This window comes from Enoplosus armatus, chromosome 10, assembly GCF_043641665.1.
Source record: "Enoplosus armatus isolate fEnoArm2 chromosome 10, fEnoArm2.hap1, whole genome shotgun sequence".
NCBI classification, from domain to species: Eukaryota; Metazoa; Chordata; class Actinopteri; order Centrarchiformes; family Enoplosidae; genus Enoplosus; species Enoplosus armatus.
In genome coordinates this window covers 21,589,800-21,614,682 of record NC_092189.1, presented here as the reverse complement: position 1 = coordinate 21,614,682, position 24,883 = coordinate 21,589,800, and the positions used below count along the sequence as shown (strand labels likewise).

General features: G+C 42.7%; 1 protein-coding gene across 1 annotated transcript in view; it reads right to left on the bottom strand.

Annotated features, from left to right (window-relative positions):
• Positions 1-24,883, bottom strand: part of afg2a (AFG2 AAA ATPase homolog A) — a 102,815-nt gene that overhangs the window by 9,688 nt on the left and 68,244 nt on the right. Inside the window, exon 16 of the mRNA XM_070913052.1 lies at positions 10,270-10,434. Coding sequence (XP_070769153.1) covers positions 10,270-10,434 — 165 coding nt within the window. The remainder of the gene's footprint in view (positions 1-10,269; positions 10,435-24,883) is intronic.

The following is a 24,883-nucleotide window of genomic DNA, read 5'->3' as shown; positions in this document are numbered from 1 at the left end:
GGGACTTTTGTTGATGTTGTTGTTATTTATGACCATTTTAATGTGTAATGCCTTAGTCTTAATAGTTAATAGTGTCTACATAGAGGCCGGCGTGCAGTAAGGGCAGAGATAATGTTTGACTTGACCTAAATAGGCAGAACCGTGTTTTTAAAAATATTTAGTTAGTTCGTTAGCCAAGATTAAAGTTCTTGAATAAAATTTAAAAATTGTACATGGTTGAGCATATTTTGGCCACTTTTTTCTTTGCCATTAAACTTTCCAAAACTGAGGCTAAAGTCAAACAATAAGATATCCGGTGTAACTATATAATAAGACATCTGCCTTTAGGAAATGCTCTTACAGTAACTAGAAACCTAATCTGCGACTTGCACTGTATGCAGGGTGCTGTACAGAGTCTCATGTTGACACAGTAAAGGCTTGATGTGAGGCGTGTTTTCTAGCCACACAGGAAATGTTTGTCATGAGAGCGGAGGATGCTCCCGTCTCTTGACTCACTGATAATGTAAATAGAGCGGCAGGATGATTTTCAGCTTCCATGTCAGGCGGTTGAGTGTTACCGTCTCAGGCCCCTACCCACCTTGTGTTTTGGAAAGACCCATGTGGGATAGCACCTGTGTTGGGGCTACACAGTGTTAAGGTTGTGTGTGTGTGTGTGTGTGTGTGTGTGTGTGTGTTGGGGGGGTATAGCTGGGCCTCGCCTTTAAGGGCATATTTGTCCTCGCCCCTTAATCAGACGAATGAAAGCTCCACATTCTCCCTGGACTTGGGAAGGCAGGGATGGCATATTTACCAAACACACCCACACTGAAGTGACCTGGAGACTGTGTGTGTGTGTGTGTGTGTGTGTGTGTGTGTCCATGTGGTAATGTCAAGGTAGGTAAAACTTCACCTGTGTGATGTGCTCCACTGAAATTTTCCTGTTTGCTCCATCCTTCACACACGCTTGGAAACACAGTACCTGTATACACGCTGTGAATGTTCACGTGTATTAGTAGTAGTAAGTACAAAAAACACTTTTGATTTTCAACTGTTACTCTAAGTTAAACTGAATTTAAAATATATTCAAAAAGGCGGAACAAATCTCACACCTCACAAGTACAAATCTTCCAAAAATGGAATCAATTTCCATCTTATTAAGTCATTTCTTACCTCTGCGTTTTTAAAAATTCTAATGTGAAATTAAATTCCATTTACTTTCATTGTATTGGCAGAAATCTCAGCAAAGGATATCTCAAAACACAAAACCAAAACTATGAACTGTGAACAAGCTGGTGGTCTGTTGCTACGGTAACTGTCAGATCCTCTTCAGACACAACCACAATCAGCCTGCCACCATCTAAAATGTATGAAAAACTTACATGAGGTCGAATGGCCAGAACTGGGAGACTGAAGGCTGGTAAGGATAACCCTGACTGTGTTGAATGTCTTCAAATTGAAATGAAAACTTATGAAGTGTCAGTTCATAAAACAGCCACCATCCATGACAGCATCTCTGGAAGGCCGTGTTGCACAGACGTCTCTTCTTATTCTATGTAACATGTATTGCAGAGCATCTAAAGTTACTATTACAGCCAGAAGCCAAATGTACATATAACTTACTGAAGTGACATCACTTGAGACTTCACACAGATCGCTCTGGAGCCACAAAGGGCTTCATACAATATGTTCTCCTCAACATCTGTAAACATTTGAGGGAGCTAATCTGTTGTCATTTTCCTTCAGCATTTCAAAAGTGATACATCACAATTTACATAGAAATCCACTTTTAAATGATTGAAACTGAGTTAATGGTGTGTCCTTGACGCTGTGACACGTCCTCTTGGCTCCGCAGTCCTTTTCTAGTTTTATTAGCTACTTTGAGGTTATTCTTCCCTCCTCTCTCTCTCTCTCTCTCTGTCCCTCTCCATTTTGGCATCCACCCCTCTTTCTCTCCCTCTGTCCTTTCCTACCTTTCTACTCTTCCTCGCTTGCTCCATTTGTTTCTTTTTTGGCTTTTGCTACCAACGTTCTGTCTTTCAGTCTGGCCAAAGGAAACAGTACGACTAGTGCGCTTGAGGGCTCATATTTCCCAGGAAAAATTCAATTTGTGCTCACGGTGTACTTGCACATAAACCACAGCGAAGGCTTGAAATATAAAATGTAAAATTACGGCCGATTGGAGCCATTTCCCTCTCAGCGATTGCTGGCCTTTAGAAAGCCACAGCAGCCTGCTGGCTGAAGCGTTGAGGGAAATGTTTTCTTTTTCAACCTTTATTTAACCTGCAGTGTCGACTACGAACAACATACTCACAATGACAAGAGGCAAAAGGCTTGTTGAGGAAGTGAGGCGAGCTGTTTCACAGTCACACAGAGTTACAGAGGTGTGAAAGGCCTTTTCCTCGCAGCCTTTGTCGAGCTGTTGGCTTTGTTTTCCATATCGACTATGTTTTTCTGAGTGGCAGCGTGACCGCTTCTGTGGTCAGCCGCATAGAAAATAAAACACACACAAACACAAACCATATTTTGGAAAATCCCTGCCAACTTCTGACCTCGTCAGACACGCATTCCACCAAAGCTGACATGTTTATTTGATGTTGATTACAGATTGCTTTTTTTTTTTTTCTTAGAGAGTCCTGGATTGATGGCGTATATCAGCTTGGTACGTTGTGTAATGTTACTGTTATTCAAACAGCAACACGTTTTGTTGATGCATTTTTTGCGCTTGTGTCCTTGGTGATAAAAATCTTTGCAACAACAAATACCGGGTCATAAATCAGACAGACGACACACAGAGCCAGAGGAGGAACAGCCACAACCACAACAGGTGTTAAGAGGAAACCATTTGTCTTCCTGTGAGGGTGGTTTCGCTCTGAGTGTGTGTCTGTGTGTGTGTCATTGTGGCGTGTGTGTGTGTCATCATACAAGGTCTTATTTGTGATCAAACTCTTTTCATGGCTTTTAATCGTTGCAAACAAGCTTCTGCAAATCCAGCGTGTCGGCTCAGGCTTCTATTTTAAAATGTGGGGGTTTAACAAAAGACCTAAACATCATTCCAAAACTACTTTCGTGTGCTTTAACTGATGCAAAAATGCACCACAGCTTCATCAAGTTACAGCTTAACACACTGACTTTGTTGACAGGGTGCTGCGGAGGTGATCAGTAATCTAGGAAAGTCGAACATTAAGCATCGCAGGCAGCACATTGACGTCAGCACAGACTGTTGACCTGCTTGATTTGTACATCCTGCATTGGAACAGACTTGCTCCTGCCAGTGTGAAAAGAAAAAAAAAGAGTTAAGAAAACAATTGCGCCAGTGAGTTTGAATGGCTGTCAGCCAAGCGTCTCAGACACCTGGGCTCGGACCAAACAGCTCTCCCCCTGTTGGAGGGAAAAGACCCACCGCTATGGAGGTCGCAGTCGGTCAAAGGCATCTGAGACTGAACACAAAGATATTCCGATACGGCTGAATGCTGCAGCTTGAGGTTTTATTAAAATACCTCAACAACCAACCCCCTCATCCAGGGAGATGGAAGTTGCGACACTGTGAGATGTCGAGGGCAGGCGGGTGTGCAGGCGGGTGGGCGGGCGGCAGGGTTGGCACTGCCTGTTAGTTGTCGTCACCTCGTCACCGTGTTCTGCATCCAAACAGCAACTTCCAGTTCTGTTCTTACTGGTTTCACGCAGGGAAATCCTGACTTTTTTTTGTCAACAGCTTGTCAACATCTGCTAAGTGCTCATTGCTGTGGTGTTTTTGCACTTCACCTCCTGGAGGTCACCTGCCAATCACACAGCACAGGGAGGTCTGCAACACCCTCTGTTAATGAAGTTTGAGTTTCTGTAAGTTGTGCACTCAGAGACTGTCATTACTCGTTTCCTGTTTATTCCAAACAAACGGTGCTGAAGAAAACACATCAATCCTGTGCGTCTGAGGAATTTTCCAGAGAAAGAAGACGTGCCATCTTTAAAGCTTTTCTTAACTGTGTATTTGTTCAACCATCGCAAAAAGAGAGCAGCAAAACAAACATTTATTGAGAATGAAAATATCAGATGATTATTCGGAGCTGAGGAGCTTTAAGTGCATTTTGCCCAAAACCATGAGTAGTAAGGGATGTGACCACCATGTATTTCATATCGATCAACACAGACGTGTGTGAATATTTCTGAGAGGACACGGAGAAGAAAACGTTGATTGATGATGATGATCGCATTGATTCGGCATGCACTATTTAAAGCCTTTTGATCCTTTGTTTCATAATTTGTTTGTTTTTTTTGAACATACATAACGATTCACTCCTACATCCTGTAATATCGAGCCTTACACTCTTAATCAATCCCATCCAACCAAGTCAGTGGACTTAGCTAACAAGGCAGCGAGTTGGAAAGTCTACAAGGCGTCCTACTGAGTTTAATTTGTTTGGAGCCATAACAATCTCTAAAGAGGGAGCTTTCCCAAAGGTTTTTTTCTGCAGGATCAGTACTTTTCTATTTCTTCACTGGTTTCAAATAAAACTCCCATCGAGACAAACTCTTTATGTAGCCAAAGACTAGTAGGATTCATAATGACAGTAGATTAAAAACACAAACTGAGATTTGCCACTGATTTAGAACTTTTCCAGAGTTTGAAAAAGCATGAGACACGAGTGCTCACTGACAATATCTTAATTAAATTAAAAAAATAGTATCTGTCTGGTCTCAATTGTTTTTACAGAAATGTAAAATATTCTCACCCCTATAGCAGAAATCCTCTGAATAAAACCTCTTCATGTTGTAAAGTGTTGTATGGAAACCTGAAAGGGCTTCGGCTTTTCAGCAAAGCTACAAACAAGGCCTGGAACTGACTCTGCATGTGACAGGGTGCAATAAATCCTCAAGGTCTTTTCCTGTCAGGGCTTGATCATAAATAGAAAAGAGAGAAGTGGAGTAGCATCACACCTTCCTTCAGGAGCAAGTTAAGCCCTTCTTCTTTGAGACAACACTACGATTACAGTATCAAATGTTGCTTCTGTTTAAGAATGTGATGGCAGAGGTGAGGAAGGAGAGCCGGCAGCAATTTTCTGGGCTGAGTGTGAGTTAAAGGTGTGTGTGTGTGTGTGTGTGTGTGTGTGTGTGTGTGTGTGTGTGTGTGTCGGTGGAGGGTTTAGTGGAAAGGTGAGGGTTGGGAAACCAGATGTCACTCCGGGCAGGTAGGAAGACAGGTGATTTTAACAAGCTTCTAGCTCCAAGCTGACAACAACTACGTCCTCCAGCATGACCCCCCCCCCCCCCCCCCCCCCCACCCCACCCCTCCTCTCAAACAAGTCTAAAATCCCAGGAATGTAATTAAAGTCAAAGCTTCAGGTAGTCAGACTGCCAAGAGGCTGAGGACTGAAACAGGCTCAATGAGTCCATTCGTCCATCATCTCTGCAACGACGTGCACGCCGTCCGCAAACACTCGTTTTCATCGGGAGAGATCTCACAGTATTATGCATAAAAAATCTTTTAAAAAAAGTAATAATAATACAAACTGGAACAGATTCACTGAACATTTTGGGGCAGAAGCAGACTGATGGTTGAAGAAGCGTGATGGCTGTCAGTTGTTCTCATGTCGCTGTCAATCCGATAAGACTGTGGTTATACTGGGCAACTTCCAGGTGTGAATGTGTGTGAGAGCCTGGAGCAGGGTGTTAAAAAGACTGTTTCCGCTCACCAATTCTATCTTTAATCAAGGTAAAAAAATATGCAATATAATGAACAAACATACAATGTAAAGCAATAAAATGCAAGTATGCAGAGTTCAGCGCCTCTCTGAAACATTACCATACCAACATTATGTTGCAGGGCTGCTATGTTGGATGATTGCATCACAGTGTACAGGTGCTCAAGTTATCGGCCATGTTATATTGGATGGCTCCATCCTCTGCACACTTTATATATATTCTGTAGCACAGTGTTAATGGTGTTACTACGGGCAGATATATGGAAGTATTTGGCTTCAGTCTCAATTCTGTTTGAAGGCTTTCCAACGTTTCATTCTTGTTCAGCCTCTGAGGTTGGTTACAACTTAACACAGGCCACTTAATACAGGCCATGGTAGCAACAAATATTAATAGAATACAGCAAAGAATAAAATAATATAAAGTTTATTACGAAGAGGTTTTTATAAGTGATCAATAGAGCATGCAGAATTACAGAACTAGGCAAGCTGTTGATAAGGAAGTGAGGCTGCAACAGAGAGGACCCTGTTAAAGCTCCATGATGACACCGACTGCAGTCGACAGAAGATTTGTCACGCAACTGCAAAGCCTCCATACGACCAGCCGACAGATAGAGAGATGCGAATGCAATGCAAGCAAGTGAGAACAAGAGAGGGAGAGATGGAGCATGTCAGCGACAGCGTGTATGATACGGAAATTGAAACTGGACTCTGCTTAGTGGCCTCCAGCTCCAGTAAGCATCTTGGTGTTGATTTACGAGCCACCCCCCCCTTCACCCAGCTCGCTCCCTGGCAGTGTGGGGCTTGACGCACAGCTGACCGATGCTCGTCGGCTGCGGCTCACCCAGCTGCCTACTGCATTACCAGTTAGCATGCCAAGTCAAATATAATGGCTCAGTGCTCTGTCACACAGAGATGGAGAGGTCCCGCTACTCTAAGCGTCCACAGCAAGGCAATACCGTTCATTCCTCCCGGTTATATAAGTTTATAACTTTGCCAGAGGATGTGTGGTACAGCAGCTCACCATGACACCGACTGAGAAAATGTAAAACACACAGTATATATTTCCTTCACTGTATAATACTGCATGAATATTGATATTCTCATCTTCATTGTCGTACTGTATATTTCATCTCAACAGCCATGTCCTTGTTATGCTCTTAGATACATTTTAAATATTTTGGGATTTTGTTGAGATATATTTGTTTGCTGTTTAAGATTTATACATATACAGTACATATGCATGTACATAGGGAGGCCTATTGTTTTCAGTTTATATTTTTCAAAATCGCATCCGGAAATTTACTTTGTTTAATAATACAAACAACTGGATTTTAAAACACCATTTGCAGTGCAAACACTTTGCAGTTTAACGTTTTACTGTTATTCTTTGTTCAGAGGAACTCACATAATCAGCAGCTGATTTGTCTGATTTCTTTTCACTCTCTATCTCCAGAAACATTTTCTGAGTGGTAAACATTGCAAGAGGATCTCATTTACTGTAAACTGCGGTGATCGCTGTCTTCCTGCAGCAGGAAACACAAACACTTTTGGATTTGTGGGGGGATTTTTTTCAGTAAGAATTGCTTTTAAAAAACAGGGAAATCAGCTACAAACAGCTAAAAACAGCGACATGGTGCAAATGCAAACTTCAAACCTGCTGTCTGAAGAGCGAGTATAAGAACAGCCAATCAAGATGTGACTAATCAACAGTCACAGTCAGTGGGTTTGGACATTTACTTGTTTATTTACTTGATTTGCTGCATTTGTCTCTCAGTGCTCTTTTCTTGTAAACACAGCATTATCTTTAGTACTGTGTTGCTCTGTTATCTGTATCCTGTTTTCTCTCAAACTTCCCCTCAGTGATCACGGGAGTTTAAAGTTTCATCTAATCTAATTTGATCTATAGCGCTGGTATGTAAAATATAATACGCACACAGGTGAGACCCAGCATTTTTTTCCACCTTATCAGCTTGACTGTGGCATGTCTTTGAATTTTTGTGGGGTTTCAAGAACTCAGTGGCAAGTGACTGCAAACCTCCATTCCACAGATGAGACACTATACCAGAAACCCCGATGTCAAACACAACACCTGATAGCGGGGGATTGGTTTCTTACTGCATACCTCCACCAGGTGTACGCCTGCTTTAGGCTGCTTTTTGGGTGGGGGCTGCCGAGTCAGGAATCAAGCAGAGAGCGTGTACTTTCAGGATATGAGGAGGCCCTATAGATAACCTCAGACTGCACTCACAATGTCAAAACAAAAGACAGAAACACCTCAACACCTCGCTGATCAGACTAGATTTTACGACAGTTTTCTGAGCTTTTGGAGTGTACACATACATGTGTGTTTAAAAATGCTAAATGTGAACACCGGATATCAAATCTTGAGGAAGTCTGTATAAGATGAAATGTTTGTGATTCAATGTGGAATAATCAATGTTAAATTTAAATTTGAAAAATTCAACTAATCTGCCTCAGAGCTATGGGGGGCGTAGCTTGATCACTTTTGATTGACAGCGGCATCACCCTAACAAATACAGTGTTTTCATTATTGTTTAATTTAGAAAAAGATTATTGTGGAACATGGTCATTACAGATTCTCAGATCACAAGGTGTAGATAACAGAGCTGTGAAGCTGTACCCAGATAATTAATCAATGATCAAAGAATTCTATTAACTGACATCGTTTTGTTCTGCCGAGTTGAAACTGGAGAACTTCATGGGTCCACTCTGTTTTCCTGTCACGCTGGACCCAAATATTATTCAGTTTCATCTGGTTTGGTTGTGTCTGGTTTCCCTGCCAGAGGTGTTGCCTCTGTGTGTCAATATGTCTAATAACTGAACACAACTGAGCGGAGTCACTATCAGCTCAGATGATGTGGTGCATCAACATCATCAACATCAACGCAGAAGAAATGACATGTATACTTGACCGAGACGGCTTGTGAAGTGGTGGCACATCATGTTGCTGCCAATGTTTATGTTCTCTCTCTATCTGTTGTGCATTTTGGATCCGGTACATTGATCCTAGGGTCTGTTTGGATGAGGTTTGACTATCCTTAAGTCTCTGTCGGATCAGGTCTCTTTTTTTTGAACATTAATATATGCATGTCGGGTTCAGGTAGGGTTCCCATGAGTCTGTTTTGGAACCGTCTCCTGGTCCAACTTCGAAACTTCTGATGCGAAAATAACCAATATGACTGTAACTTTGGCGGACAATGTGGTCATGTAGGAGGATCCCATCACTTTTAATGAGAAGGTGATTAAGAAAATAGTATCAAGATCATAAAACCTGCCTCCTGCACTATTTCAGGAAGTCATCACAGATTCTTCTGTACACGCCAGAACTCACAAACATACTCAGAAAGCATGACAGGGACAAAGAAATCTGTGCTTTCACAGACTGCCAAAGCACGCTAGTGTCTGAATCATTTAAAAACAGTTGTTTTCTGGGCCTGTCAGAAGACCAGCATAACATTTCTATCATGTCCGTGACCCTTGAAGTCTAAATATACAGCTGGGATTTACATTCAGGGGAACAGATATACTGTACGTCTTATGAGAATGTTTTTTTTCTGTCAAATGGTGTATAAACTACGAGTCAAAGACAAACATGATTTCTATGACAAAGAACAAGACGGAGATAGAGAGAACCAGACCCAGTGGAGAAAACTCTCAAAACATTTATATTCGACACCACAATGCAGTAAATAATAAACCCAGGCTAAAGCCTACCTAACTTAAAGTTGGTAAATGAGTTTATTTGGCCAAAATGTATTCTTTTTCTTAGTTATTTGTGTCTTGAGGGACAGAAGACAACGTGAATCACGCGACAGACGAGTGCAGAGAGACAAATGTGTCACACAAAGGAGTGTTTGTACGATTACTCCCAGTCTGCTGTGAGATCACGAGGGCGCTCTGTGACAAAGCACAGACCCGACACAGACATCATGGAAAAGCACAGTAACATCACACAGCAATGCAGGCCACAGTCACAATTTCTTATTTTTGGGGGTCAGCAGTAGTCAAAAGGTAAAGACGTAGGCTTGTGAATGCAGGGTTGCCAGTTTGAACCCTTGAGCCAAGCACCATTTGCATTGGATTATTAAACTTTATGCTTCATAAGATATGAAGACACATTTTCAGCCTGAGCTCATAAGAGACAAATCTGAAAGGTTGATTGCATGATTGTCAAACTAATATCCTAAAATCAGGGCGAGAGGAACTAGATGGCTTTGATTATTTACTATAACTATATCTATCAGAGCAAATCTTCACTGCAAATATCTTTTTGTTATTAGATTTTAAAGCGAGTCGAACTCGGACAAACATTAAGAAAAAGTACACTTGACTGAAGAAAATTCTTGTTTCCTTCATGAATTGCGTTTACTAGTTTTTTGGTTTGTAGAGGCAGATTTTTTCATAAAGAGGTCACAGTCATCTCTAATTTCATAAATCTCTTATGCTGCTTTTAGGGAAACAGGAGTTTTCCCTTACAGATTTTACGCTTCTGTGTCACTACTGGTTTGGTGTTATGCTGCTTTTCTTTTTCTGTTGCAGTCATTATAACTTATTCAAAGAAAGTGTAACTCACCTCTGCTCCAGAATACTTGTTGGTCCGAGTCACCAGGTCATCAAGAGGAACACTTTTGGCCACAGGCATGTTGCGGAACTGGAGAGAAAAGATCTCATGTCGGGTTGGAGCGTCTGGAAGAGGCACGTAGACGATTCGGTCAAGGCGACCTGGACGCATCAGAGCCTGTGGGACGGAAAAAAAAAAAAGTCAGCCTCTGGTTTACCATAATATTTCACAAATTGTCACACAAGTCCATCAAGTTAAGGCTTACACATCAATACTGAGCATCAGTGAAATCTTCTGTGGCTTGTTGAGGGTAACCCATGTTAAATTCAACTAAATCTAATTATTTTTCTTCAAACCTTTTCCTGCACATCTTCTGTACATGATCACTTTAACATCACAAAAATACTGTCAGGACTCTATGCCTCTGACCTGTGACCTCTTTACTGCATGGTTGTTAGGGTGGAGATCTAGGAACTGGAGCGTCCTCTACTGCTGCATTGATTGTACACCTCTTTAAACAGGACCATGAACCAAATGCCTAAAATGCAAACTGTGAAATGTACCTTTTCCACTTCTAGCAGCAGACAATGTTGACGTTATCTGATAAACCCACCACTTCCTACAGATCACATCTCCGTGACCCCAAAACAGTCCTCGAGTACCCAAAGCCGTTTCTGTCTCGCTTGTCAGACGTCATTAAGTGGCAGGCGCCTCTCAAACACAGACGGCAGACGGACAGACAAATATGCCCCGTCTCCATTCGCTCTCATCAGCCAGGCTGTGACAAGCTGTGGTATAGACCGATAATGTTTGGTTTGGGCTGTGTATCCGTTTGACCAGCCAGCTAACCGAAGAACAGCAGGATTTGAAAATAATAAAATGCATTTCACTCGCTGTGAATTAGCATTTAATTTCATCACTGGAATGAAGAATCAACAGAAAAACAAACATCAACTAGAAGTGACAGTTTCATTGTTGTTCTTCTCCCAAGACTCAGTGAGGCCTGGTTGTAAAGACAGTGGAGCTCCTGGCTTTGGGCCAGACAGGCCACAGCGGGGCTAAACCCCGGCCAGCGGAGACGAGGCAGGAGACACACACAGACGCAAGCCATGCAGGAGGTCACGTCAGGAGCGATCAGTGAAGGTTGGAGGGACTGGACCAGCAGCCTTTGAACTCTTGTTTACATAGTCATCACAGTGCTATTCCTGCTTCTCCGCATGCACCATGTATCTCCCACGCCTGACACCCTCCTTGTTTCTTTTATATACTAATACTAATAAACTATGAACATTTATAGTATGTCAACCTGTTTGCTTGATGGGCAAAGCAGGACAATCTGCATAGGTTAAGAATTTTAATCACTTCAATCAATTAACCAAAGTACCAAAGTAATACTGAAATGACAAATTTGCCAATTTTCATAATTGATTAATAATTTAAGTTGTTTATCAAGCAAAAATGTCAAACAGCTGCTTTTCAAATGTGTAGATTTTATACCTTTGTAAAGTGGCTCTGGATGTCAACTTGGGCTCTGGGAAACTGTCTGTGTTCTCACTGTTTTCTGACATTTTATAGACTAAATGCTTAATTGATTTGTCTGAAAAGTAACTGACAGTAGAAACAATAAGGGCCAAGGATGAACTTTCAACCTCAACTCTTAAGCCAACATGGACAAGTAGGACATGCATAGAAAAAAATGATTTCAACATCTACAATTCCATGACAACTGGGCTAATGCTCTCAAAGATCATATGCTATGATCAAAGCTCCAGAAGAGCTAATAAATGGACCTTGAGGTGATTGTTTTGTCTCCTGCTGTTTACATGGTTGAGAATTAACTTTGAACCTCAACAATAATGAAAAATGTGAGTTGCAACCCTATACTGGAGGTACTGTGACAGAAACTATCAAAAGCTCTTTGCCATGTTACATTTTAAGTCCATCTGCTTGCAAAGTGTGCCGGACGCAATTTTAAGAGTTTTGTTTTATGGTTTTCTTTATTTCCCCTCTGGATAACCGATTCCCATTTACTGGGGCGATGGACAGTTTTCCTGCCTTTTATCGGTAGCTTTTTTTGTGTTCCTGTGTATGTGTATGGAACATGAGAGGATGGAAACTGGAGACAAACATTAGTAGCTACCCTTAGGTAACCACAACAGAGCCATGGCTGACAAAGGAGCAATGGATCATGAGAGGAAATGTTCTTGTTTTTCAGGTCTCCGGATTCTTCCACTCGTTTGAGGAGAAGGTCTGACTGTGGGTGACGAACCATCGGCATATAATGGATAGAGATGAATAACATCACTCTGATTCAAAGCAGTGAAGCAGGGTGGCTGTTGGGAAGACCTGCTGGGAGATGGATGGATAGCAGGTTTGATGGCTGCAGCATTAAATTAAAGTCATAAGGGCTTGAGACTTGGGGAACTTGATAAGACGCGTCTGGCAAAACAACTATAAAACAAGTGAGCGTTAGTTTGATGTCACGGTTCTTCCCTCAGGTTAGTGGGAATGGTAGGTTTGTGTGTGCAGGAGGTGAGACGGGTGCAGTGGGGATTGCAGCCTGTAGTTGTTTGTCACAGCAGGTCGAGCCAGTCTCGGCAGTGCGTATTGCACTATGCAGACGACGTGCCAGGGACACTTCCTGAGTTGTTCTCCCTGGAAGTATCTGGCGGCTGCATGCCAACACAAACCTGCTGACCCCCGTCTAAATAACTCACACTGCCAGACACTCCCATGCACACTGACAAACAAATGCACACAGGCGAGCATGCACATAAAAGCTCTTCGGATTGGTCTTTTTAATTTCAGATCCATTTTTCTAGTGCAAAGGCGCCGCCTGCTACTTTATCAGCTGTTAATTCTCTCTGCACACATAATGGAGAGGTGCCCGTGGCTTCCAGGCGCTCAGGCTCCAAGGGTTCCAAGGCGCTCCCAAAAAGCAGAGCCGACCCTCAGCTTTGAGACTGCTAAACTCATCTGACTGCCCTGGAGGGAAAGAAAGGCTTTTTTCCCCTTTCCTCTCAGCAAGAGCAGGGGGCCCATCCATCACTTAACAAGATACACTTCCTGTTCTCAAGGATCCGGGGGTGGGGGTAGGAGAGGAGGAGAAGGAGGGGGAAGAGGAGGAGGAGGTAAAGGGGGACCCCGTGAGACAAATACTTGGCTTGGCATGTTGGGCAAGCGTTGACGGGCTCTTTTCGTAACGGCATCATTCCACCTGAAGTCTTGGCTCGACTGGCAGAAGGCAAGAGAAGAAGGAGGGAGGGAAGGAGAAAGGAAAGGACAAAAACAACCAGACCAAAGGGACCCAGACAAGCCACTTGAAAGGACTACCAAGGACCAAAACCCTACAAGCAAACACAAATAAGTGGCGTGAGAGACGGAAAACCAAATGCAGTTGCATAAATTCTGTTTTTCTAACACGAGTCTGCATGACGGCTAGCATCCACCTTGTTGCACTACTGACATGATAGGCATCATTACACATGAGCCATTAGTAATTAGAAATGCCCCTAGGTAAGAAATACCAACTAGCTTTAAGTCAACATTGAAGCATTTATACACCACTAAATCTGGGCAAGTGTGCGCTGTGGACGACCCTGCAGAGCAAAAAAAGTTTTCAAAAGTTTTGAAAAACAAGTGGGACCTACACTGGATCAGTCAAGCTGATCAAAACACACAAAGAGAGAAAACAGAGAGACAGATGAGAGGAAAAAAAAAACCCTCATTCGCTCTCTCTGTGCCAAGTTTCACTACCGATAACAACAGTAATCATTCCAGGCATTGCAATCCTCCTCAAGAAGTGATTACCCCCTAATGACAGACGACTTCCTATCTGCGAAGGCCGGTACCTCTCCCTAACCAGTGGGGAATGCTGGGAATCTTCTCCTTGGAGCGTTGTTGCTGAGCACATTCTTGGCCAGCTTCAATCTGACCTGCTCTGAGCTACGTCTACAAACTGTTTACAAACGGACGCCCCCGCAATCCAGGTGTCTTATTCTTAGATGGAAGCTTAGACAATGTGTAGTTAAATGAAGATCAGATCTGCTTTGTTGCTCACACTCCCTTCAGATCAACTGAAATATGAGAGGAAAAACACTGGGTCCATGATACTGAACATGCAGTTCTTCCCTGCACATCTGATGAAATCTCTCTTTTCTTTAAAAACTCTTTTTGTTGGTGCTTTTTCCAACTTGCAGGATGACAGCAGGCTGCCTGGCTGAATAAGTGGCTTGCCTGAGGAGACATCAGTTGACTTTGTTCCCTGCCTGAAGGCATTTGCTGTATGTTGTTTCCTAACCTGTCAGTCCGCAATCCTCAGAGGCCTTGGTGAGTCACACTGACTCGGAGATGGGCCACCCTGGATTTATGCAGAACACACACACAACAAAAAATGCAGAGAGTGTGATGGGAACCAAAAGCTCACAGAAAGGTCAGCGAGGTCTACCTCTGGAGTTTAGATTTGGGAAATTTACAGAGTACTGACTAAATGGAAGTAAATGTTGGCTAAAAACATTCTCTTAGGTATTATGGTTATATATCTGCAAAGGCAGACTACTTTGCTGGTCCATATACTTGAATCTACCCTCAGGTTTGTTCCTTCCATGGTTTGGGAGGGAGTTTGTTTTCATAGATGAGAATCCTTCCGAACCTTACATCGATTGTGCAACACACATCCATGGCAAGACTGTATGGCAATGATGTCACATCCGTGAAATGCGCTATTTGTGCATCTTCCATAACATGAAAGATACTTGTTATTATTTGCTTGTAATAGTTTTACTTTTGTTCTGCTACCACACAAAAAGCGACAGAATCCAGTCACGTGTGGCATGTATTAACGCAGCAAAACCTTCAAACGAGGTGCACTCACTTCAACATTCAGGCACCCATGGCCTGAAGTTAAGGTGTGAACTCCAGGAGGTTTTTGGAGGCAAACCCTTATACCACATTTTTAGATGAACCAGAATTGGATTTTGTAAACAGCACTCGTATTCGACAACAGCTTTCACACTTCAAACGTACCAATCTCTTGGAGAACATGGCCATGGTTGGAGTAAAAGAAAATTCTCAAAGTGTGTGAAAACACCCCTGAGCTTCATTTCACACAGTATAAAAACAGGCTATCAACCCTGTTTCAATTCCCTCAAATCCCACATATATCGACTTGTAGCTGAAAAAGATTTATACTATCTACTGAAGAGTTTTGCACACCACATCTTTCTAAAAAGATGACATAATTTTGGACGAGGCCACGCTGTGTTCAGAGGGACATTGGACCTGCTTTATGTCAGTCCTGATTTTGATGTGGGAGAGGATCAGAGGAGGAACAGAGGGGGAAGAAAGAAAGAGTAAATCAGAGAGTGAGGGGAGGGGACAGCAGAGCAGAGAGAGAGGAATGAGAATGACAGGGGGAGAGAGCGAGCGAGCAACACAGAGTGGGGGGGGGGGGGGGGGGAGTGAGAGAGCAGCAGAGTTGGCAACCAGTCAAAAACATGAGAGGCTTTCACTCTGGATTTTGCCCTTGAGTCAAACTTGCATCCGGCAGGCGAGGCCACCGTGTCCAAGAACCAAATAACTCTGGCGCTGTTAACCCCCTACTGTCCCACAGACTCACAGCCAGGAGGAAGTCAAGATTTGTAGTTCAAAATGAAACCATTTGAACAGGTGATAATAATAAAAAATGACTCTCTTGGCATGCTAGAGCAACCCACTTGGGGGAAAAAAAAGAAAGGGTTGCAAATTAGTTAGTTAGCACTTTCAAACATGTAGTTTTGGAGGAACATCTTCAAACTGATTTCAATTTTTTTTATACTTTTAATTTAAGCTTTTACTTTAGAAAGGAAGTGTTGCTGTAACAACACAAATAGATGCAATTTCAGCAGCCCACTAAAGTCTATAGGTGTACTTACGTATATAAGAAGATAATTCTGGTTTATTACAACTTGTTCTTTTATTTAGGACTGCTTGTGTTTATTGCCCTGGGACGCTTCTTTTTAGCAATGAACATGAACAGTGTTATGATAGGAATGATTACGACCTGAGACCGATGCTGTAATAAACCGGACGGTTTGGTGTTTGTTTTCGTCCTACAGTGTCATGAATTTACACATTTTAGCTTTTAGTATGTGCGGCCCCAGCAGGAGTCAGACTCTAAACCTGGTAAGACCATCAAGGTGTGTGTGCGCACATGTGTGTGTGTGTCAGAGGGTGTGTATGCATGGTGTTGTTGAGCATAGGGCCATTACAGAATTAGATGTCACACCTCTTTTACCTTTTATGGTGTGTGTGTGTGTGTGTGTGTGTGTTTGAGGGTCACAATCATATGGAGACCAGGTGAAGTGGCTGAGATGAAGGGAGGGAGGGGGAGAAGAAGTAGCAGCAGCTGTGTTGCTCTCCTTTTGGGTGAGGTGGGGGGGTGGGGCACTCACACACACCCCTACAGCTGCCCTGGGGGCCGCAATAAAGTCCCTGAATCTGTCAAAACAACCCCGACTGGCTGGCCCTCACGCCTCCACGAAAATAAAAATGACCAGCGCCAAAAAAGCTGTCATATTTTGATAGGAATAGGTGGGCAGAGCATGTGTATGTGCGGGAAGGGTCGCCCACCAGCAAAAAAAAAAAAAAAAAGTGAGGAAAAGCAGAGGAAATTAGACCGAGGCCATGTTGAAATGTCGACTCATTGGAGCCCAAAATAAAAAAGCAGTAAAGTGGCTGCCATAAAATACATGTATGTTTGCTTTACAAAGAGGCGTTTCCTGTGAGCTGTCCGCAGTTCGCAGTTTAATTCTACGGGGCCTTGCGTTCGGTGTAAACTCGCCAGGTCTGGTTTCCATAATCCGCCCCAGAGCCTGTGGGCAACCTCCAAACTTCCCGAGTCGAGTCGCTGCCTCGAACAAATCGGCAGAAACAACTCGTGATGATGTTTTTCCTCCAAACGTTTTTTCATTTGTTCAGTTCTTGTATTCTTCTGGTATGTATGTGTTTGTAGAAGGGCGTCAGTTGAGGATGAAGGAGTGTGAAAGGGCCTCTGAATTTCATCTAACCGAGAGTCCAACGACAACAAGCAAAGCTAATCACTGGTGTGTGTGTGTTTGAGAACTTCACAGATCTTCCGCAAATCCTCGCATTTGAGAGGCTGGAGCCTGATTATCGAAATAGTTGCCAATAAATTTTCTGTCAGTTGACTCGATTACATGTTGCAGCTCCAGTTAAAATTCCAGTTCATGCTCATGAAGTTCTTGGCATTAAAATTTGGTTTTCGTAGTGAGACAGAGCTGAACATCTGATCACTTACCACTAATTCAGGTGTAAATATAGATAAATACTTGACTTTGAATATTTCTTTAAATTTGGTCATCCACATTGATGAACCAAGACTGGCACTTCATGGTCTACAAGCTACATTAAGAATCTTATATTATCACTATTATCTTGTGCTTCACGTACAGTATCTCAGTACACCTTTTGGCACTGTGGACAATAAATATCTTCTGCTTCAACAAGCGATCATCACCACGCTGACTAACAGAGGTTAAATCCTTGGCTGTGGACAGATCCTAACTACACCCCCTACCCAGATACATGCATGTAAAAATTCATATGCATTCTCTGTTGACAGCACACAGAAACACACACACACAAACCTCCCATTGCCTTCCTACACACACCCACACACATACACAAACCTCCCATTGCCTTCCTACACACACCCACACACACACACACACAGAGCCCCCACTTCCCCCCAGAGACAGACTGCAGGTGCCAGGCCCACCTCGGGGTCCCTGCCGGGCTCTCGTTAGGCCTGGTGCCATTCAGGCGGCTCCTAACACGCAACCCTGAGTGCTTTGTGTTTCTCTGACAGCCTTTGTCGTCCTCTTCATGTAGCGGGGGAAAAAAAAAAAAGAAAGAAAAGAGGAGGACTTCAGGGATTATTGCTTTGAAGAATCTGACAGAGCCACAAGGCTGAGATTCACCTTGCACTTATGGTAATAATAGTATGGTTTTTGCATATTTTCACCCATTACATATTCATAACATTACTGCTGTCCATTAACCACGGCTTATACCAGTATTTTATTTAGCTTTCTTCTATCTTCAAGACAGCCATGGGTTTTAATTCATTTCCATATGGTCTCAAAATCCATTTGTAGAGACTTAAATCTTGCTCGAGATGAAACAATGACATCACAATGAAGAGCATGTCTACAGTTATTGCAGCACTTATGTGCTAACAGCGCAGACTTTTTAAATCAGACGCAATGTTTCACTGTTTTTCTCTGCTACTTGCAAGAAAATCACAACAGGCCAATATTTTAATGTTTACAGGGATTCTCCTGTGTGTTTGCTATTTAAGACACATCATAGTTGTGACAGTGATGAAGGCCAGATTTCCAAATACGTTTTGTCGTCCGAGTGCAACCCTCCTCAGTCATTATTAGTGTGTTTACTATTTACATATTTTTAAAATATGAAAGATAAAGGAATGGCCCAACATTATCTCATGACAAAACAACTCTCCCTGCTCGTACACAAAGGATTCATATTGAGGAATGTGTGCATGTGCGCAACACACACTAACACAAACACAGACACAGACACAGACACAGACACAGACTTGAATGCTGCCACTCACGGATACTTACCAAACAGACAAACATAAACAGGCACGTTGCTGAGTGACAGAGCCGATTCGGCCGGATCAGTTTCCACTTCTGTGAAATCTAAACATTAGCTTGTTTACCCTCGTCCTGAGCTGAGACTGGGCCACGGTGAGAGAGGGGAGTGTGTGTCTCTACATGTAGGTGTGTGTGTCCAGTGAGACAGAAAATAGGGGACATGTTAATGGAGACAATACCCGAAGTTGGAGTAAGACATAGACGGAAAAAGACCGGACAGATGCTCTCTCTCTCTCTCTCTCTCTCTCTCTCACCTGCCTAACCCTTCCACCATGATGTCAGCCATGACACCTTTTACACAGCTGTCAGCAGAGTGCACACGGTATAGTAAGAAGTGCTGAAATGATTAGTTTATCGATCAATTAGTTGATCAACAGAAAATCACCAAAGGTTTTTGGAAGCAATTAACTTTTCAAATCATTTGCCAAAGAAAAATATTGAACATTTGCTGGCCAGTTTTTCAAATGTGAGGATTCACTGCTTTTCTGTTTTATATGATAGGTAATTGAACATTTTTTATTATCAATTTATTTCAAATATATGGAGACATGTTTGGGCGATTGCAACTAGTTTGTGGCTCCCAATCACTTTTATTTGCAAAATACAAAAACTTTAGACAAAAGTAAATAGACGTTACATACACACATCGACACAGCTGTTGGCTGGAATATCAAACCTGACATACAGTCCAATGACGGACAGACAACTGACCGATCCTGAGCACTGACAACCGCTGTCTACTGTTCCGGCTACAGAACGTCCGGTTTACTGTAAGTTAACTGGGCTTCTCAAGTTAGGCTACTAGTCATAATGCTTTAAAGAAGAGATAGGCACCAGTAGGGAAGACAACTTTACTTTGCCATACAAACTTGTTAAGTTTCATCACATTATGCACTTTTTGTAGAACATCACTGATTTACCTCTTCTTACATACATACTTATTATTTGAGGTAATCGCCAATGGACCACGAGAAGGAACTAGATATGGTTGCAAAAAAACTCACGACACAGCTGCAAAGCCTCTATATGCATCACTTGATATGTGTGGTATAAGTTCAATGAGCTTTAGTCACTTGCACTCAAATATGTTCAGAATGTTTACATACATGAAGCCTCACTGTAGCTCCGATAAGGAATTCCATGAGTGTTTAGTGACTATAGACATGTACGACCGTTTGTATTCTTTGTCTCTTTAAAAATAAACATGGAGAAAAGGAATTGTGGTTTATACCTGTACGGTGAGACATTTGTAAAATTCCCTGAAATTCACTAACTTTCACTATGTGGAATGCAAACTTTAAAACACTGTTAAATTCCATGAAAGGGGAAGTTTCCAGGGAAAGTTATAATTGTGTAAAATTGGTAAAGTGGGGTCATAGGTGGAACTAGACTGTAAAACTCTGTCAACAGGGTCATGAGTGGCACTTGCAGAAGGAACCCATTGTACTGAGTGGTGTTAATGCTTCTGTGGCTGGGTTTTAACATTTTTGTTACTACCAAAATAACAATGCTCCCATCATTGCCCTGACAAAACAATTCTATGACTCTTTTCTGGGCTCTGAATCATAATTCTTCAGGGATTATTAAAGTTTAATTTTGCTAATTTTCTACTACATGGAGAAAACCAGCATCCAACATAAATAGAAATACATGCCGGTTTTAAAGTGAAAAAATTCCCAAAGATTCTGTGGCTTTCCCAAAGAATTAATCGATGTGTCTGACTCTAGAAACCTTAAATACAGTTCAACCATATCTGCTTTTACGTCTTACTGCTCTGCACACAAACAATAGGAGCTGCATGTTAAATGTAATCTACAACATCAGAGCAATTAGCCACCTACAGCAGGAGATAACAAGACAGAGAAAGAGGGAGGGAGGGACGGTGGAAGAGGGAAAAAAAAATCCCCCACCCAGCATGTGAAAACCTGTGTCAGATTTCGCCACAGACAAGGTCACCCTCTCTTGGTCTCGCCTCAATGCCCTGGCTTGGTAACCGGATCCAACGCAGGACGGCGACAAACCTGTTTTTGTCACAGCAGAGGTGCCCACTTGGTTTACATGCCCATTGTGTTTACAACACCTCTACATTATTATTTCTTTCTCTTGTTTTCTTTCACTGTGAGGCTTTAATTTACCTGTGAGGGGATTCAAGGAGTTGTGTGTAACTATGCACAGCTGTGAACACCCCTTCAAACACTCCACACACACACACGTGCATACAAACCAAAAAAATAAAAAGGTTTGTCCCAATTCCAGAGCCAAAGCATCATCATTGGTGTTATGCTGCACAGCCAAGTTAACACTTGGTATGTTTGTAATTGTGCTGCCTATGAAACTGCACAGTAATCCCTTCCAGCTGCCTCCCTCACTCACCCATCCACCCTCCTCTTCCTCCTCCTCTCTCCCCTTTCAGAGAAACTGTAGCTGCAGCCCTGAGTATGTTTTCCATGGGCCCTGGTGGATTCATCCTGTTGACAGCGCCAAGCCTTTTATGCATCGAAAACACAGTATTCCCTTTCAGGTGGAGAGACGATGGAAGGGAGAAGGGGAGCTGGGTTGTGGGTGGTGGCGGTGGGGGAGAGCCAAGGACGGTCCCCGCAAGAGACTTCAAACTTCAAAATCTTGGTACTCCTCTCTTCACAAAAAAAGAGAGTGAGAGACAGACAGTGAGAAGGGAGGGGATGAGGGATCAAGAGAAGTAGAAGGGGAGGCAGGGGAGGAGGAGGGAAAGAAGAAAAAAAACAACAACGGCACAAAGGAGTGCGTAATTAAGACAGGAAATGGGAGAAGAGAGGAGGGCTCTGGGGGCTTTCAGAAAGAGGCTGGCTGGGGTCGCTTTTCCAGAGAGCGGAGGAGTGGGGCCGATACCCGAGCCGTCTGAATGGAAATCAGATAATCTGTTAACACAAGGCATGGCCCAGATCCTGCCTGCAGACTGACATGGATAGGCCAGTTCCTGTTCCAATCCGCTGCGGTGGCACAAAGTGTTGCCAAGGCAACCAGCTGTTCCAGCCAAACTTTGCCTCTCTCTCCGAGCCGGCGGCAAAAACGACAGGTGGGGCTGCGAGGCGGGTAGAAGTAGCACTGAGGCGCTTGTGAAAACACAAAGCTAGCTCAATGCTGAAACGACACAGCGGTAGGAACTTTACACCCGCCGCCATTAAAACCAAATGCTGCTGAACCCCCGGCAGTGACCAATGAGGTGGTCTCTTCCTTGAACCGGCTCTTTCAGTAAAAGTTAACGGACATGCCTTTCTTGGTCAGGTGATGGCAGGCAGTGATAACGTGATAAGATATTGTCTAGTGGTAACATTTGCATAGCTTTACTGTTTCTTGCCCAAGTTTGAAATTGTTTTTTTCTAACATTGCTGCTGTCAGCCCAGCACAGTAGAGGTGAATGAAATTTAAAAAAATAAAAAATAAAAATCAACGTGTCCAGAAACAACGTCCTTGTTTCTCTGAATACTCCGCAGATCTCTTGCAGTCAAGCATCGTCACTGGAACTATTTTCCACCAAAGAAACGGGCCCCACGGCAGCTGTTCCCAATGAGTACTGTGGATGATAATAATATTGATTATAACTGGGACAGTGTTTTTGTCAAAACATGTTGATGTTGAATTGTTTTGTATTGTGGTATTAACGTATTATTTGTAATTTGGCTGAACTAACTCTTTAACTAGCGGTTCAGCATTGTGCCAACACTGACCTTATTAAGTGGATCTCGTATTGGCCTTAATGTGACTGGTCCACATAAATACAGTACATACATTATTAAAATGTATTGTTTCTGCCACCAGTTACAGTTATTCAGTCACGGCATGTTGCCAACTCAGTTTTTAGTGCCACAACTGTACTTGGCATTATGTTGGCTTACATAAAAATAAATTCAATTATTCAAGTATACTTATTTTAAATGTGGAAAAAAGAAAGCACTGGCACCGGGTATGTACTCAGTGTCAGTAAATATCCTGAGTTGAGGTATTGGAATCAGTGTTGAGAGAGAAAAAGTTGGATCGGTTCATTCCTATCTTTGACCACTCAAACCAATGGAAAACAAGTTGGCTTCCTGCCTCGCAATATGATAAACTTCTGCCCTGATCAATGCAGGCTGCTACTGCTGCTAACTAGCCATTATCACATCTGGCCAAGTGATCACAATTTTAGCACGTCTTCTATGATCTAACTCAAACACGTTTTACATTTACACAGCCTGAAACACTAAAAACAGCTCTCTCAGCCAAATTCAACAGTCTCCCTTTTCCACACTTCCCCAAATAGTAGATTTTACAACTTTATGCTCATTTACATTTTTGTGTGCTTTGTCACAGTATCATTTGCTGCTGCTGCTCTAAAAAAAAGGGCCAAAACCGACTGATCTACCTGACAGTGGTGTGGGTCCCAATGAGGTGTTAGGATCAAACTCTCCCCACAGTACTATAAAAGTGTTATTTACAATGGTCTGAACAACTTTATAGATTCCCCTGGAGGTGAACGGGAGGCCACGGCTCTAAATCAAGGCTGGTTAAAGGTAGCTATTTCAACCTTTTTCAATTTAAACTGCGTTCATATATAAGTGTGGTGACTTAACAACAAGAAGGAACAAATCTCTGGCAATAAAGCCCCACCACTTGACCCACGTCGTTTCCCATCCGACTCTTTGATTATCAAATATCTGAACAGGAGTAGATGAGGGGAAAAAAAAAATGGAAAAAAAAAAATACACCTCCTACAGGACCTCCACCTCTGCTCCCACTTCAAGAGCAAGGCGGTGCGACATGCAGCGGCGTACCGCAGCTCAAACTTCCCCTTCCTCTTGAGGGGAAGCCATTTTATTGTGTTCCACTGAGATAATTGCCAATCCTTTAAATGAAAGGGTTTTCTCAGTGCTCTGGTAATTACTAGATACGCAGCAAGGGTCTGGTGAAGGAGGGGGGAGGTAGAGAAAAAAAAAAAAAGAGAAGAAAACATGACAGGCAGGTATTAAAATTCAATGGGTGGGGCAGGAAGGAAGTCGAGAGAGGGATGTGTTGAAACAGAGAGAATGAGGGAGGGCTGGAGGGAGGGAGGCACGCTGTGCTGCTGTAGCCTCCGTTTGGGGTTGAGGAAGGACATGTTTATGGTCTGAGGGTTGGGCCTTTTTTTTTTTTTTTTTTTTGATCCGGTAGAGCAATCCTGTGCCAAGTGCCAAAGACACATCTGCTCCTGGGCAATCCTTTGCCGTGGTAAGGTGATTTATGTGGTGATCACTGACCTAAACCTTCCTAAATCACTGGTCTTTTTTTAGGAACTTCCCATCAAATTTGGAGCAGCTGAGCTGAGTTGAATAATTCTTTCAGACAGCGCAAATTACATACTGCGCTTCCTACTCGGAGTGTTGAGGAATGTCTCTCAGTGATGATGGAGCGATTGAAAACCAAAGCAAACTGTAACTTCACATGCAGTTAAACACCTCAAAGGTTTCTGGATACACTGGCACCGTTTCACAGCACAGCTCTGTGAATCACCTCAGGTAAACACACACAGGCCAACAGAATAATTGTGGGGTACAGTTGTTGGGATTATACACTTATTAACTATTGCTGTTTCACAGTTTGCTGAAAATAGATAAAGCCAATCTTTAGTGTCCAAGTTGACATGGTAGCACAGATTATCAACAAACAAAGATTCAAAAAGAGTCTCCATCAGCATGTTTTTCCCTGTTAAGGCCTGTTTTCCAATGTGATGTAATGCATGTTTTGAAAATGTAGTATGACAAGTGTCTTTCCCTCCAGAACGGATAGAAAACTGCGTAGGAAAATGCAACCATATTGGCAGACGACTGGATGATTCTGCAAAACCCTGGATTACATTCAGTACCAACGTTTGAAAACTGTTGTACAAATACATCTACACAGATGAACTATGGTGTGCTTAAGGTTAGGGCTTGTTATAGTTAAGAAGGGAG